Genomic DNA, 16334 nt, shown 5'->3' on the forward strand with positions numbered 1-16334 from the left:
TGTTACCCCATTCACTATTATCCTCTGTGCTTGACCTGTGAGCCAATTGCTCACCCACCACATGACATGTTTATCCAGCTGTGTGCTGGATATTTTGTCCAGAAGGATCCTGTGAGAGACAGTATCGAAAGCTTTACTGAAATCCAAAAAGATTACATCAATGGGCTTCCCTTGATCAACTAGGTGGGTTACCTTGTCATAAAAGGAAATCAGGTTCGATAAGCAGGACTTTCCTCTCGTGAAGCCGTGCTGGCTGCGACGAATGACTGTTGTCTTTCAGGTGTTTTTCAATACCTCCCAGAATAGTCTTCTACATAACTTTAGCAGGCACTGAAGTGAGACTGACTGACAGGCCTGTAGTTTCCAGGGTCCTGCTTCTTGCCCTTCTTGAAAATTAGGACAACATTCAACAGCTTCCAGGCAACTGGGACCTCTCAGGATTCCCAAGACCACTCAGAAATCATAGAGAGAGGTTTTGCAATAACATCAGCCAGCTCTTTGAGGATTCTGGGATGAATCCCATCAGGCCCTATATTCGTGCTTAATTCGATGCTGCTACCTTTGGTCTGTGTTTGGCCCAGCCACCTGTGAGAGTCTGTTCTTTTCCTACCAAGTTATGAGAAAACAAGCACTGATAACGAGAACTTCGTCCTTGAAGGAAACATCTTGTATAAACTGAAATTAATTGGGGCCTCACTATTGGTCGATGGCCCTCCAAGGACATTTGAAGGAGAAAGTGAAGAAGAGGATGATGAAGTAAGCCCCCAGACTCATTTAGGAAAGACCCCCCGAAGTGTAGCACGCAGGTGTGGGGAAATTCCAATGCACACACACATGCGCAGAAGGGGCACCACTTACATAATGGGGGGAGGGACCGAAGGCCTCTGGCTGGGTGGTGCTGGCCACACCTCCCCAGGTAGACGTCACAAGTTAATTGTATAAAAAGCAGATAGCTCTTGCTGGGAGGGGACTCAAGCTTCACGTGAAGGACAACGTTGCCTTTTGCGGGGACGCCTGCTATCTTGTGAGCCTGCCAACACTCCGAGGATGCAACTTCTGCTATGGGGAATTCTAGGCATTCTGGGATCGGTAAGAAAACCTCATAAGTAACACCTGAGTGAGTGGGGGGTCATACTGAGGGCTTATTTCCCTCCTCTTCCCTCTCTCTCGGGTTCTCGTTTTGTTGACTACTTCTTTGCAATAAATGTGTTTTGTTGAGCTTTCAATGGTGTACTGGTTTCAGTTTCGGCATTCTCCCAGCTATAGGCCCCATAGATTTGTAGGAATCCAGCTGGAGCAGCAGATCCCGCACAATTTCAGGGTCGACTGGGAATTGATCATTCTTGCAGTCAAGGTCCTCCAGCTAAGGGCATGTGATAGTTTTAGTCTAGGCCTTCCTGGAGACCAGCTTGTAACTAGGGAAGTACCCTATGTTCCCAGTATTCCATGCTATTCTTTATGTAAGCAGAGGTATAAATAAGAAGGAGAGAAGGCTCTCCCCTTTTCTCTTCTGGTGGACTCGAGAACGGCAGGTCCCTGCCGTTGGTCTCGCTCATCTGGGAGTTGAGACCTACAGGACCTGTTGTTTCTGCCGATTCCGGGAGGTGGAGGGTGCTGGCAGTGCTTGGCGCAATTCTGCTATCTCAAGGAGAGTAGTAAGATTTTCTTTTGCTAGTTTTTATTGACTGTGCATACCTGCTTCGGGTTTCTTTTGTGTTTTTGTCCCTTTTCCCTTCTCCTTTTGGGGGGTTGTTTGGGGTTCTTTTTTATATGTACATAGTATTTTAACTGTATATAACTGTACTATATGTAAATATATATATATTTTAGTATATAGTTCTGCTATTCTGGGTTTTTTCATAGTTTTTTTCTCTCTCGCTCTTTGCCGGAGGCTTTTCGCTGGGTCTTGGGGACTTGATGGGGAGCCAAATCAAAACTAAGACAGGGCACTGAGACCCCCTTGGTCCATCATCTGCATTGAAGACAGAGGCAAAGAATGTGTTAAACACTTCTGCCTTATCTCTGTCCTGTTTGTGAGGTGACCATCCTCATCCCATAACGGGCCAATGATATTTTTATACTGCCTATTGCCATTAATATGTTTGAAAATACTCTTTTTATTGTCCCCCCCATTTCTGGCAGCTTCAACTCCAGCTGAGCTTTGGCTGCATGAATTTTCTTCCTACAGTGGCAAGCAGCATTTCCTCAGATGTTTCTTCCAGTCAACAGTAAAAGCTATTTTGAGCTGACTTTATTGATCATACGGGTTGATTTCCTGCAGGCTCTTCTGTGTTTGTTTGTGGATTATTGGAGTTGAGTATAGTCCTAGTGTAGATGACCTAGTAAAATATTTATATTAATCCCAACTCTAAGCAGACATACATCGTGGAAGACAGCATGTCATGTAAGCTGCTGAATATTGGAGCCGTTTTGCTCTAACTGTTCTCTTTTTTTCTCCCTCCTGGCCTGCCCTCCCTCTGTTGTGTCCTGAGCTTCATTGCAACCTAGGACTCTGTTGCACAGTCACTTCAGGATACTGTTTGTCTTTCTGCAGGTTATGAAATATGGTGTCAGCTTTGATAGGTTGAATATTTATAGAGAGAAGAGGTTAGCAATATAAAATACTGTTCCTGTTCATCATGTTTTGTCAAGGACTGTGAAATTTTACTTTTGCATGTACTGTCTTAAGTCTTGTGAAGCAAATGCGTGGCACGTCATGCTTACACCAGTGATGCACCCCACAATTTTGGGAATGTGTAATCTGTGTGACAGTGTCAGCTTTGGAGCACTGCTTTGTATAAAGGATCCATTGCTCAAAGGTAGTGAGCTGACTGTGTCAATTAATATGCAGCAGGCTTTGTGTCTGCTGATTGTTCTTCTGATTTAATATTCGTGATGGTCTGTCTTACCAGCAGTAGTGGTGCATATTTAAGGACACAATACAGTGTTGGGATGCTCCTTGGCGTCCCACAGGCTACCTATGTGTCTTCAGGGCAACTATTTCAATCCTTATGCAGCTTCTGGCAGTCTACTGTCCTAGAGATGTCTTAGGAATGTGAAAAAGAGAGACTGTAGGCTCTGCTGATGCAGTGATGGTCAGGATCCCTCTTGGCCTACTCTTTCTAGAGAGCTGTGATGCTGCCTGTGTCTGAGATGGATGTAACTTGTTCAGGACACTTGGCTCTTTGGAAGAGCTGGATCTATATCAGAGAATGGGCCTTCTCGTCTGACACCGCTGCACTCTATTAGACAAAAAGTTCTCTAGTACAAGATTTTACTTGTGTCCATTATCGGTAAAATTTCAAAGGCCATATTTTATTTAACAATTTTATTTGTGATAAATGCAGGCTGCTGCCCACAATTATACTCTCATTCCTCCTTTGTAGTGCTCATGTAGCTCTACAGCGAATAGAAGTGATCTGGATGAAAAGTAACTCTCAAAACATAAATTTTCCGCCATGTGTGTTCTGTAGTCAGATAGCCAGTTTATTGATTTAGGTTGCTGCTCAATTGCATGGACATTTCAGCCTCCTTGGAATGGCGTTAAATGAGGTGTGTGGAACAGGCAAGAAGGGGACAGGAACCATTAATTCCCTTCATCGATAGCCTACACTTATGTTTGTCTGCTCTTGTTTCATAACACTAATGAATTTTCCCTGTGTAGGGAGGAGAAATAAAAATACCTACTTCTCTTCCCTTAAGCACTCAATCCCAATTTATGAATGTTTAAATTTAAATCACATCTATATTTGAAACCAGGAGTTTGGTGAACTTGGATTCTTTTAGCTATTAATTTTAAAGGGAATGTAGCAGCCAGTCAAACTTCAGGCTCTGTAATTAGGAAGTGGAGATGTAAGTTGCTTGTGAACCAAATTCTCTTAGTTTCTGAGGTGCGAAGTTTTCTTGCTTTATTTAAATCTGATGCTGCTTTTAGTTTGTGCCTATGACTGAAGGCTCCTTTTTCTTTACTGTTGTGATCTTGTCCTTGAATCAGTTTGGTAAAGAATTAGTTATCTCTCTTTTCCTCCTCCTTGATTTAGCAATTGAAGGTTTGTTATCCTATAGTTGAATCCTAAAGTACTATACTGTAAAACTGTGTTAAACATTCTGTGTTTTGTATACTGTGGAAAAGAATATTTAGTTCTTTATTCAAGGAGAGTACAGAAAACAGTGAGAAGTGTTAGCTACAATGTGCTTTTCTTCAGAGTCTGAATTTCCCTGTTTTGAGAAAAGCAGCAAATTAGTATGTGCATGGAGAATGAGATTAATGCTTAAGTGGTGGTACCGGAAAGTTAGATTGTGATGTTCAGTTTAAGATACACATGGCATTTGTTTGAAGTCTTAGGGAAGCTTATGTTTAAAAACAAACAAAAAACCCCAAACCCAGAAACTATCCTTTAAAATTAATTTTTTTAAGAGCTAGGCTGAAGAAGTTTTGCCTGTTTTAAGTAACACTACAACTGTATTGACTACTTAAAAGCAGAGAACTTGTTCACCTTTTAAAAACATTTATCATTTACTTTGAATCACTTGTTCCATTTTGATAGCCTCCTTCATATAGAAAATATAGCATGAGATGTCAATCTAAATTCAAGTCTAACAATGCTCTATCTTCTATGTGAGAGGAAGTATTCTGTACGTTTTTCCATGTTTGACATCATGGTGTTTTGAATAACCATGTTCCATATTCATATCAATTTTTTGATTTTGTTTTCAATTTATGCACAGCACTTGCTCTGAAATTTGGGGACTGAGTACACCAAACACGATAGATCAGTGGGATACAACAGGCCTTTACAGCTTCTCTGAACAAACCAGGTGAATATTCTGCCCTCTCTTGCATCATAGAAATCTTGTGGGAGGGATTGGCTTTGGAGGGTCTGTAATGGGATGCTTTAGCTATAAAATAGACTAAAATGCTTCCTAGGCCTCTCATGGTACAGCATTTTAAAATATTTGCTTGCCAGTGTAGAAATCCAAGTGTTATCAGCTGATGTTTTGACCAATGAAACTAATTCTGCAATATTCATTTTTTCACACCAGTGCTATTGAAAGAATGGGAAGACTTGTTAAATGCAAGCTCTAATGTGATTTGGCATTTAAATTAACAAAGTTGGGAAACTTAATTCTTTAGACCTAATCTTACAAAGTGATTAAACTGCTTTGTATGTCACAAGCTTTCAGTTAAATCTTGCTAATTGCCTCAGATACAAGCTACTAAAGAATTGTTTGTAAATTCTTCAGTAGTTAATGGTGGGCAAATTCTAAACAGGGTCTTTATTTTTTCATGTCACATTACTTGATTTGTGTACTGAGGTTTGTCTCCCATCCCATAACAGTCATAAACATCTGCATTTGTGTAAGCATATGCAGTCTGTCTTAAAACTAGCAAAACGTTTTCAGCTGGTAGCAAGGCAGATGAAGTCAAGAAGATAAACTGTACAGCCCTTGAAAGAGGTGCATTCATGCTTCTTGCATTACAGTTATACTGCCATGTGGATCACTTGGGCAGCTGACTGCTTATAGGCTTATTTGCAGTCCTGTTGGAATTCTTATACTTAAAGCCATAAAGCATCTATGTCATAGCAAAACCTCGATGTGTAGTAGTGGAAGGGACCATAAAGTGTGTGATTTTATTTATTTATTTTTTAACAACTCTGTTCTGCATTTAAAAAAATATATGAAGCAATCATCCGAAATACTTGGTTGGATGTAAAGTGGCTTTTAATGAATTCTAAATTCACTGGCAATAATTTGAGCAACTCAAAAATAAGAAACTACTTGATATGATCATTTTTATCACATTTGAAGCCTTTTAACAAAAGTATAAATGTCACTAGCAGTGTCAATCCTCTGAATTCTGAGAATGAATAAACTACCCATCTCATGTGTACACTGTTGCTTGAGTGATTCAGAGACAGCATGCAGTCTGTAAATACTTCTCAACATTTCTCCCCTCTAGATCTCTCGATGGCCGTCTACAGGTATCTCATCGTAAAGGATTACCACATGTTATTTACTGTCGTTTGTGGCGCTGGCCAGATCTTCACAGTCACCATGAACTTAAAGCAATTGAAAACTGTGAATATGCTTTTAATCTTAAAAAGGATGAAGTATGTGTAAACCCTTACCACTACCAGAGAGTGGAGACACCAGGTAGGAAGACTGCTTCTGACTTTGTATAGCATCTGTACATACTTGATAAGCATAATGTTATAAGTGAAAAAGAAAAAGATGATGCTTTCTCTTGCCAAAAGTACAAGATTCTTAGAGATACAGCTTTTGAGAATACCACCCTGATAGTTTTTAATAGTAAAGTTACTGAAAAATCTTTACGAATGTGGAGATACCTTTACCCCGATTAACATTTCCAGGACTGCTAGCAGTTTCCAGATGGCTAAATAGGACCTGGACTGAAAAGGAGAACAGAGATGATTTACCTTTGCTAATGTTGAATAGTCTTACTCAAGAGGCACTTCAGGAATCTGTTTCTTCCACTGACTAGTAGTACAATCGTAGTATTATCAGTACTGAGATTCAGAAAATTTCAAAACATCTGAAGAGATTGTTAGATGGTTTAGATATATTTTTTTTTTCCTTTTAGCTCACACAAGTGGGTATTTTGAGGGTCTTACTAATGCTTTGAATTTTACTTTTCCAGTCTTGCCTCCTGTACTAGTGCCACGGCACACTGAGATTCTAACAGAACTGCCGCCTCTCGATGACTATACCCATTCCATTCCTGAAAACACTAACTTTCCAGCTGGAATTGAACCACAGAGCAATTACATACCAGGTATTTTCTTAACTCTCACTGTAAACAGTACATTTAACATTGTGCCACTGAAACAAAGATGGCAATTTTATCCTCCTAAGTGATCAAATTAATTGCAAGATGTGCCAATAAGTTAGATCTAGTTGATTTTGTGTATTAATTACAATGGAAAAACCTGAACACTGCTGTTTGCAGAATACAGTCCTGTGTGAAAGCATATTGCTTACTTGATTTTAATAGCTTATTTAAGATTCAGAATGCTAATGAGTGAAAAATAGACCTTTGCCTTATACTTTCAGCCTGTTTTACAAACATATAGGGGTTGCCAAATGCTATGTATTGGAGATTGAGTAGTAAACTGCTGCTCAGTCTCACCATGTGTAGTCTGGGGAGAAAACTTTTAAGTTGCAAATCAGTGACAATGTTTTGATCTGTAGTTCACAATCAGTCAAGGTCTGCTTTGTGTATTTGTTACTATTGTGTGCACAGTTTTGTCTTTTTAGTATGAAAAAACAACCTAACAATATTGAACTCAAAGAATTCCTTCTTTGCCCCTTCTCTACCCCAAGACTAACCTGCTACAGTGCACCTGAAAGCTGGTAGCTTTATTGAAACATAAAATCAGTGAATTTTGTTTCCTGTCCCAACTTTGTGTTTCCTATCCCTTCAGGAAGTTGCCTGGAGTGTAAAACCAAGTAAAGCTGAAGTTTTCTCATAAATGTTTAATGCAGCTATGTTATGAACAAGCTGAAAATTCAGATCTGGACTCTCTTGAAGAATAAAATTACTTGAAACTCAAATATGTGCAATGTAGAAACAGGATGTTGCTTCTGTTTTCTTTAAATGTATCCAAGAAATGAAATTGCATTAAAAAATGCAATAATTTGTTTTTAGCTGTTTAATCTGGGCCCCGTTTGTTGCCACCCAGGGACAGCAGATCTTTAAAGAGCAATTTAAGGGGTTAGAAGTTGGTGCTGCTTTTGTAACTGATGTATGCTTTTTTTGACTCAATATGAGGGCTTTTGATAGCATTTGCTAACAACTTACTGGAAAGCCACCATTTGCAAATCCAATGCTATGGAACTGAGCTAAAGCAGCTAGATAGTTAATTGCAGGAAGTATGTTCAAGGTGGTTGTGGGTATTCACATGATCTTCAAATGTTTATGCAGCTAACCACACCTTACCTTCTTCTCTTTGTCACTGACACCCTCCTGTTGTATTCATGGCATCTTACTTTATTTGACCTCCACGACTTAATCTTGAACACTCAGCTAGGTTCTGATAAGTCATGTGTGTCTTGACAGCCTGCTTCAGAGAACCGTTTTCTTAAGCAATAGGCCAGACTAACAACAGTGGTAGCTTTGCACCACAATACCGTCTCAGTACATGATCTACAGAGAGGTTGGTTTCACTTACAGCTGAGAAGATGGCAGTTGTGAAGGTGCAGGATGGCTGCTGAGACTGTATGTTCCCTTTCAGGTTATGGATGTGCTCAGCTGCATTCAAACACTGCTAAGAATTTTTAATGCTGTACTTGAGCATTTATTTCCAGCTGTGGTGGTGCTCAACCTCTGACCCTAAACTGCATTAATAGTACTAGGTGGAGGAAATCTCTTTTCAGAGATTAGTTAGGGAAAGTAATCTGTGCCAAAGACTCTATATTAGCAACTGGAAACAGGAGGCATGGGTTGGATTGGAAATGGTTATTGACCTTTTACCATGGCTGTAGGCTTAACTATAATGTATGATATGGAGAAGGGTAGAGTCCACTTTATCAAAATGAATTCAATAAAAATGTTCAAAATTAGTATGATTTTTGTTATCATACTTCTTGATAGTGAAGATTTCCCTTAATTGTCCTTTTAAATTATCATTTGAATTTTGTCACATCTATATTTAGCACACTAGCTTTACAGAGTGAACCAAAGATATAATTCTTTTGGTTAATTTTTATTTAATCAACTGACTTAATCTAGTTTCCTCTCACTGACTTTCTTCTGATCTTACTATATTGCTGTAAATCTCAGACATGATATTTGATATAATTTGATTTTAATTCTTAAACAAAAGGCTTTATCTTTAAATTTCTGCTGTTTGATAATAATGTAATTAAATGTATTTAATCCCTCAGATGTCTCAGAGACAATTCTAAGGTGATTGTAGAGATAGTTAGCTTCAAACACTTTCACTAAAGAAATCCATGTTTTGCCTTTAATATATAGAATCATAGAATATCCTGAGTTGGAAGGAACTCACAAGGATCATCGAAGTCCAACTCCATATAGGAAAAGACATTTGCCCAGTTCAAAGAAAATTATTTCCTGAAAAGCAGTTGGTTAACTCATCTGGATTACAAAGTACATTTTGAATGGAGAAAGGGAACATGCATACTCTTCTGGGTTTTGAAGATATCTCTGTTGAATTAGGCACAGTTTCTAGTATCAGAATGCTTCAAACTTGTTACTGAGTTTGCTTTGGTCTGTGAAACTCCATCTTTAAAGAAAGCTAGTTAAAAGAATAGATGATTGTTTTAATAAGTAATAATGATAATAGAGCTTGTGCAGTGTAACTCATCATCATCATCATGGCTAGGCTTCGCGAACGAAGATTTGGGAAGGGCTCTACCCACGTTTGTTACAAGCGCGTTGGTGGCTAAAAAGGCCAATACGAGATAGGCATGTCCGGTTGCAAAAGGCACAGCAGAAAGACTCCTTAGATGGTATATACTGCAAGGCACGATTCTTTCTGTGTTGTCTTTTCTCCTCAAGGGTGATCCTGCGTGCTTTCTCAAAAGCATCAGCAGCGTTATAGATGGTGTGTCTCCAGGCCTCCTGATTGGAGGCCAGAGTAGACCAGTTATGGTGCTCAATATGGCCAAGGCTGAGATGTTGTTTCAGAGAGTCCTTGTATCTTTTCTTCGGGGCTCCTCTCTTGCGGCAGCCAGTGGCAAGTTCACCATAAAGCAGGATCTTAGGGAGGTGGTGGTCCTTCATCCTGGAGACGTCCCCTGCCCAATGCAGCTGTGTTCTCAGTAACATGACCTCAATACTTGTGAGTGCTGCTTGTTCAAGAACAGATGTATTGGTCACATAATCTGACCAGTGGATGTTTAGGATTGTGCGGAGACAGCGTTGATGGAAGCGTTCTAGGAGACGCAGGTGGTGGCGGTAGATGACCCATGATTCAGATCCGTATAGGAGAGTAGACAGCACTATGGCTCTGTAAACACTGATCTTTGTACTTTTCTTCAGGTGTTTATTTCACCAAACTCTTTTATGAAGCTTTCCAAAAGCACTATATGCCTTTGCTAACCTGTTGTCTAGTTAAATAATATAGCTATTATTGACTGAAATCGACTGTTAGATATTGAAGAAAAATGGATTTGGGGTGGGGACTGAACTGAAAAGTAACCTTCAAATCTAGCAAGGGAGGCTATCTGATCTGATGGTTATACTACATAAAGACAGCTCACATGATTTTTTCTTTTGTGGAAGTCACCAAATTTTTTTTTCATCTAATTCTACTAAAAGTGAAAGCTATTGATTACAATTGCAAAATTGTTGTTCATTGTAGTGAAAGTATCTTGTCTTAAATGGAACAAACAAGGATTATCTGTTAATTATATGACGTATTTGAACAGTTGACTGCCATACAAGAGATGATGCATTTTACATAGACAATTAAGGCAGGTAATGTATTTGAAGTCCTACTGGAAGGAAAAAGGGACAGCAAAATGACATTCTAATAAAGTATTCAGGTATCATATGGAGCTCATGAAGATTTAAGAACAAAAACCCCGAATGCTAAATCTTAAAAATTTCCCCAGTCATTGAACCAATAGGTGGATTTTTTGTTTTGATAGAAACACCACCTCCAGGATATATCAGTGAAGATGGAGAAACGAATGACCAGCAGTTGAACCAAAGCATGGATACAGGTAACAGTATTTTCAAAACTTGGAATTACTAGCTGTGATCCCTCTGCATAGCAACATGAATTCAGCCCAAGAGATGATGGCAGTTTTCCTCTGTACAACCTGGTGTTTTCTGTTTAAAATATCACTTTCAGTCTTCAGTGAACAAATTAATATTTTGCTAGGGGAATGCTTTTAAAACATTCTGTGCCATATTAAGTACATTACATGTTTCATAACAAAAGCATACAGGTCTAATTAAGTCTTCATCAGATTTTAATAGCTGATTGGTTTTAACCATCCCCAACTTTACCTTCTGGAAACAGGTTCATTGAAGCAAAATGTCTATTGGCCTAAACAGATGCTGCATTTTGAGAATCTGTCTCTTAACTCTGGCACCTTATCACTTCTGCCATGTTTCAAATCAATTCTTGTATGGAAGGGTCTATGAAAAGAGTAATAGAAACATTAAACATGTGTCCCTTTGTATGAGTTTCTAGATGTGCAAGTTTCGAGCTGGCTTCCTGCCAAGTCTCCGAAACTTGACAACAGGGTCCGCTTCCCAGAGAGGGAAGAAAAAAAAACCAAGCAGCCAAAGTTCTAGAAAAAATATATATTTTACGTATAAAACAGATATATTCAATGAGAATATTATATATGTATCTATAACCCCAGAAACCCTAAATAGCTTCCCAAAGGGAAGAGGGGGAAGGGAGAAGGGAAAAGGATAAAATAGGGGGAAAAGGGACAAAAACAAAACAGGTCTACACAATCTAAAAACCCGGTAACCAGCAAACTGAAGAATTGGCAAGAGCTCACCACTTCCCTTGAGAAAAACGGGACGGCTGGACACGGCCCAGCACTCTCCCCTCACGCGTGACCGATAACAGCAGTCACTGTAGGCCTCAGCTCTCGATAAGCCAGACCAAGACAGGGACCACCGTTCTTCAACCTCGCCAGAAAGGAAGAGCGCAAGCTCTCTTATCTACACCTTATTTATACCCCAGGTTACGTAAAGGAATAGCATGGAATACTTCCTTGGTCACTTTCCTAGTTCCTTCCTGGTTACAAGCTGGTCTCCAGGAAGGCCTAGACTGAAACCATCACACTAGATAATGTGTTTGGCTTTAGATTTGGACAAAGCACAGTTAAATATGCTGGATAAGAACCTTCTGCTATGTGCTGGCAGACTTGAGTGTGTTTGATTAACTAATGTTAGCAACCTTTTTTAGTTAGTTGGAATCAACTTCACCAGTTTCTGTAAGAACTGCAATATTTTCCCACTATGTGACAACAGGTACCTTAATTAAAAAAGCCTGATATCAGCAATCGTAGGAATGATTCTGTGCAAAGCCTCTTTGTATTTTGTCTACAAGTGCACAAATTGTGTTGGAGAGTTCATGTTTTTCTAAATTTTTTCCTTCCTCCTTCCAGGAAAGAATAATCTCAAATGAGGAAATCCAGCTTGTTCTTCTAGAGATAAACCCTCTCCTTTGAGAATAGAGGCAATATCTTGCTTGTCTCATCCACTTTTTCTTAGCTTTTTTCCACTGAATTTGGGAAGAAGTCACTACCTTATCACTGGGCTGAAGCACCTCTCTTATGAAGACAGGCTGAGAGAGTTGAGGTTGTCCAGCCTGGAGAAGAGAAGGCTCCAGGGAGACCTTAGAGCACCTTCCAGTACCTAAAGGGGCTACAAGAGAGCTGGAGAGGGACTTTTGACAAGGGCATGGAATGATAGGAGAAGGGGGAATGGCTTCAAACTGACAGAGGGCAGGTTTAGATTAGATATTGGGAAGAAATTCTTTCCTGTGAGGGTGGCGAGGCACTGACACAGGTTGCCCAGAGAAGCTGTGGCTGCCCCATCCCTGGAAGTGTTCAATGCCAGGTTGGATGGGGCTTTGAGCAACCTGGTCTAGTGGAAGGTGTCCCTGCCCATGGCAGGGGGGTTGGAACCAGATGATCTTTAAGGTGTCTTCCAACCCAAGCCATTCTATGATTCTATGACAAGTGCATAAATAAAGTTATGTTCACAGAGTGTGCATGAAGTGAAAGCTCTGCCAAATACAACACTAAGACGTTAACTGAGTCTTTATGAGGAGGGGTAGGTTCCCATGAGTCTGGAAAATTAAATGCAGTCTTAATTCACAATAAGTGTGTGATATGCTGGAAAAGTGGTGTTAGGATTTCTGAGGTTTCTTATTCCAAAGAATTTCAGTGTAAAACTATATCTAGATAATGGTTATACCTACCTATCTGAAATAATCTGTATTGCTTCAACAGGATCTCCAGCAGAGCTGTCTCCTAGTACTCTTTCTCCAGTTAATCATAGCCTGGGTAAGCTGGAAATACTTTTAATTATTTCTCTATGTGTGATGACTCTCTCTCTCTCTATATATATAACATTAAAAATGAAAATGTACTTAAAAAAATTAAGAACTGTATTAGGAGGAGACTATTTGGTTGGCTTGCTGATGATGAACATAATAGGGCTGGGTTAATAACTTGTTAACTACTACTCTATTTCTGTAACTGTTAAGTTCCTAGCAAAGAGAAAGAATAATATGGTTGTGTGTGCAGGACTAGCATTTATAAAATAAATACTTTAAAGGATGTTAGCCAATCCATAGTGCTGCCCAGACTTGCTGACTCCCTTGTATATGTGTTCTGCTGCTCTTCTCATGTACTGTTTGACCTGTAACCGCAACACAGTCATTGCTCCCTCATTAGTTGCCCACCTGCTTTGATTGGGTGCCATTGCTGTGTATTTGTATAAATGCCTCAGGAAGATCGGATTCCCCTGGGTTTGTTTAAGGAATGGTGACAGAAAAATGCTGTTCACAACATTAAGTTATTAGGGTAGGTAAAAAGGGGAAGCAGCTCAGGAAAAGCTGAAGATGCACAGGGAAGATACTGAGCTCTCATAGGGGAAAGTAAAAGGAGTTTAGAACTGCTTTTAGATAAAGAGAGTATAAGATCTAATGTAATACAAGGAAACATCATTTTCATATTAATATTTTTTCCTTTATGTGGTTCAGTGTTTGATGGTTTAATCTTTTCTTTAACATTGCCAAAATGTTTGCAAGTTATAGAAAAGCAACAGAAATATCTCAACATCTGGCACTCACAGCAGCAGTAGCTTAATCATTTTGCCGAGCAAAATACAAGTACTGAACTAAATGAGCTGTGGTCAGATTAGATCACCCCTTCTTCCTGTCCTTCCCTTGTGTGAAAGATTGAATTCCATTCTGTTTACTGGGGTAGATAAAAATGACAGCAAGCAAAATATGATTTGAGGAGACTACCTCTGTCATTTCTGGGAGAGACAAATAGCAGGGCAGATAGATTTATTTTCAGCCTCAAATTCTGTATTAAGCTTGTTTTTTAATATTTTTTTTAGACTTGCAACCAGTTACTTACTCGGAGCCTGCATTTTGGTGTTCAATAGCATATTATGAATTGAATCAAAGAGTGGGAGAAACCTTCCATGCATCCCAGCCTTCCCTGACTGTAGATGGCTTTACAGATCCTTCCAATTCAGAACGATTTTGTCTAGGTTTGCTTTCCAATGTAAACAGAAATGCTACAGTGGAAATGACAAGGCGACATATAGGTAAAGATCTCTGATCTTTAAATATTTAATTTCATTTTAAACATTAAATTATCTGGAATGATCCAGGTAGGATGGACAGATCTGTGTGTTGGGTTCCTTTTGCCATTGTGCAGCCAGCCATAGAACTTCTCTCTCAGAGCTTGCCAAGGAGAACTTGGTCTCTCTTGCTAAGGACAGAAGTGGAAAGACAGAGAGGTTGCTGCTTCTGAAATTAGGGAGAAATATAGCTTCTGTTACCACAGCCTGTTGCAATTGGGAAGAGATGTAGTGATGGCTAGAGCTGAAAGGAGCTCCCTTTCCTCTATCAGTAGTCACTAAGCTGGTGGCAGCAGCAGTCACACAGCTGTCAGGCTGCAAGCGGCACAGGAAGAAGCCACTCAACTGTATGGGATTTCTGTTGCTCACAATGCTGTTCTCTGCCTTCTGGAAAAAGATGATATACCAAAGTATCCCAAAGGGCAGGTTTTTGGCTTTCAGGCTCCCTGTTGGACTGCTCTGCCCTAGGTAGCATTTATATTCAGAGCTGCTTATAATTGAAATTTAAGCTTTAATTAAAAAATATTAGCATGTTGCTTGGTTTATTCTAATTTATGAAACACAGAATGGACATTGGTAGTACATGAATGCTTTTCTGAAATGGGAAAAGCTGCAGTCCAGATAACATGCTGTTTTGACATGATTAAGATTTTCTTTGTAATGGTTAGTAAAGAATATTGTTTTCCACAATGCAGTGTCTTGGCTTTAGGTTCTTCAATAAACTACCTTTTTTTTTCTGGATTCTTTTATTTAGCAACATTCATCAAGTTTTTTTGTTTTTATTTTTGGTAAAAATTTCAACCTCTTTAGTAGAACTTTCTGATCCCTTCTATGCCAAATCCAAATGCTTGTGTAATAAAATTTTAGATGTGCAGAAGCTCAGGCTATGCCTGTGCTGACTAATCAAAATGATCAATGATGAGGGAAAGAAAAAATGTAAGGAGCTCTCACTTTTTTTAATAGAGCAGCTCACATTTTGTTTGAAAAATTGTTTTAAAGAAAAAGGGGAATAGAAACTACGGCCTTTAAAGAACCTGTTAATTATAAGTAGTTTTCTTTGAGAGATCAATTGTACATTACTTATATTCTGCTAGAAATAACCCATACAGTTTTTTTCCACTTAATGAGAGAGAACAAAATCACAATTTAAAAGCGAACAATAGGGTTTCTTATGGGCATTTTTTTGTAATAGGGCTAAATGAAGTCTTGTTGGTTTTGTTAAAGTAGTACAGAGAAGGGGTATGCAGTGGGTTATGAAATAGTGTGGGTGCATGTAAGCAGAGAGTGTCGAAGTGGTACACTGTGTTTTCCTTTTTTGTCATAGTGGCCTGTGCTGCTTCACATACAATTCTTTAATACTAGCACAAGTTTTAATTCTGTTGAATCTAATCTTTTTTTTTCAATTTTGGTATTTCTTTAAGTGAAAAAGTTATTTGGTGGTGAACACTGCTTTCTAACTTGGATTTGGTTACAAGCCACTACATGGCTAGAAAATTCTATCTCACTCTTGACCAAAAATTATTCTGCTTCTCCTTCAAATATGGTGTGTTCATGGGAGAAAAATGCAAGTTAATTGTGTTCTGCTCCTGCTACAGGTGTCAGCCCAGCTTTGTGGTCCTGTAGATAATTGGTTTCTGTTGTAAAGAAAGAAAAACCTTGGCCTTCTCTGAAACAAAATACTCTCGTTTGTTAATCTGCTTGGGTCATGTAATAACTAGAGTTCCTTTGAATTCTGCTACAGGAAGGGGAGTACGTCTCTATTACATTGGTGGAGAAGTTTTTGCTGAGTGCTTAAGCGATAGTGCGATTTTTGTTCAGAGCCCCAATTGTAATCAAAGATATGGCTGGCATCCTGCAACTGTGTGCAAAATTCCACCAGGTTAGTAGCCTACCAAAGGTCTCATGGGAAAATATTCAGTGAATGTATTCACTGGACATTTGCTTTCCTTTTCATAGTTTCTTCATAGTTTTGGGCTTCTGTGTAGTAAACACAAGT

General features: G+C 39.2%; 1 protein-coding gene across 2 annotated transcripts in view; it reads left to right on the top strand.

The window, feature by feature from the left end:
* The window catches only part of LOC113960786 (mothers against decapentaplegic homolog 2-like), a 53320-nt gene that overhangs the window by 26333 nt on the left and 10653 nt on the right, over window positions 1–16334 (top strand). The window contains exons 2-8 of one of the 2 annotated variants that reach the window (XM_027670539.1): window positions 4729–4818; window positions 5963–6156; window positions 6662–6796; window positions 10639–10713; window positions 12973–13026; window positions 14090–14302; window positions 16080–16217. In XM_027670539.1, the coding sequence (XP_027526340.1) occupies window positions 4729–4818; window positions 5963–6156; window positions 6662–6796; window positions 10639–10713; window positions 12973–13026; window positions 14090–14302; window positions 16080–16217 (899 nt within the window). The remainder of the gene's footprint in view (window positions 1–4728; window positions 4819–5962; window positions 6157–6661; window positions 6797–10638; window positions 10714–12972; window positions 13027–14089; window positions 14303–16079; window positions 16218–16334) is intronic. The other variant, XM_027670540.1, reaches the window with a different exon arrangement.

This window comes from Neopelma chrysocephalum, unplaced genomic scaffold (assembly GCF_003984885.1).
Source record: "Neopelma chrysocephalum unplaced genomic scaffold, ASM398488v2 Primary Assembly neopelma1_96887, whole genome shotgun sequence".
In the NCBI taxonomy this organism is placed as follows: domain Eukaryota; kingdom Metazoa; phylum Chordata; class Aves; order Passeriformes; family Pipridae; genus Neopelma; species Neopelma chrysocephalum.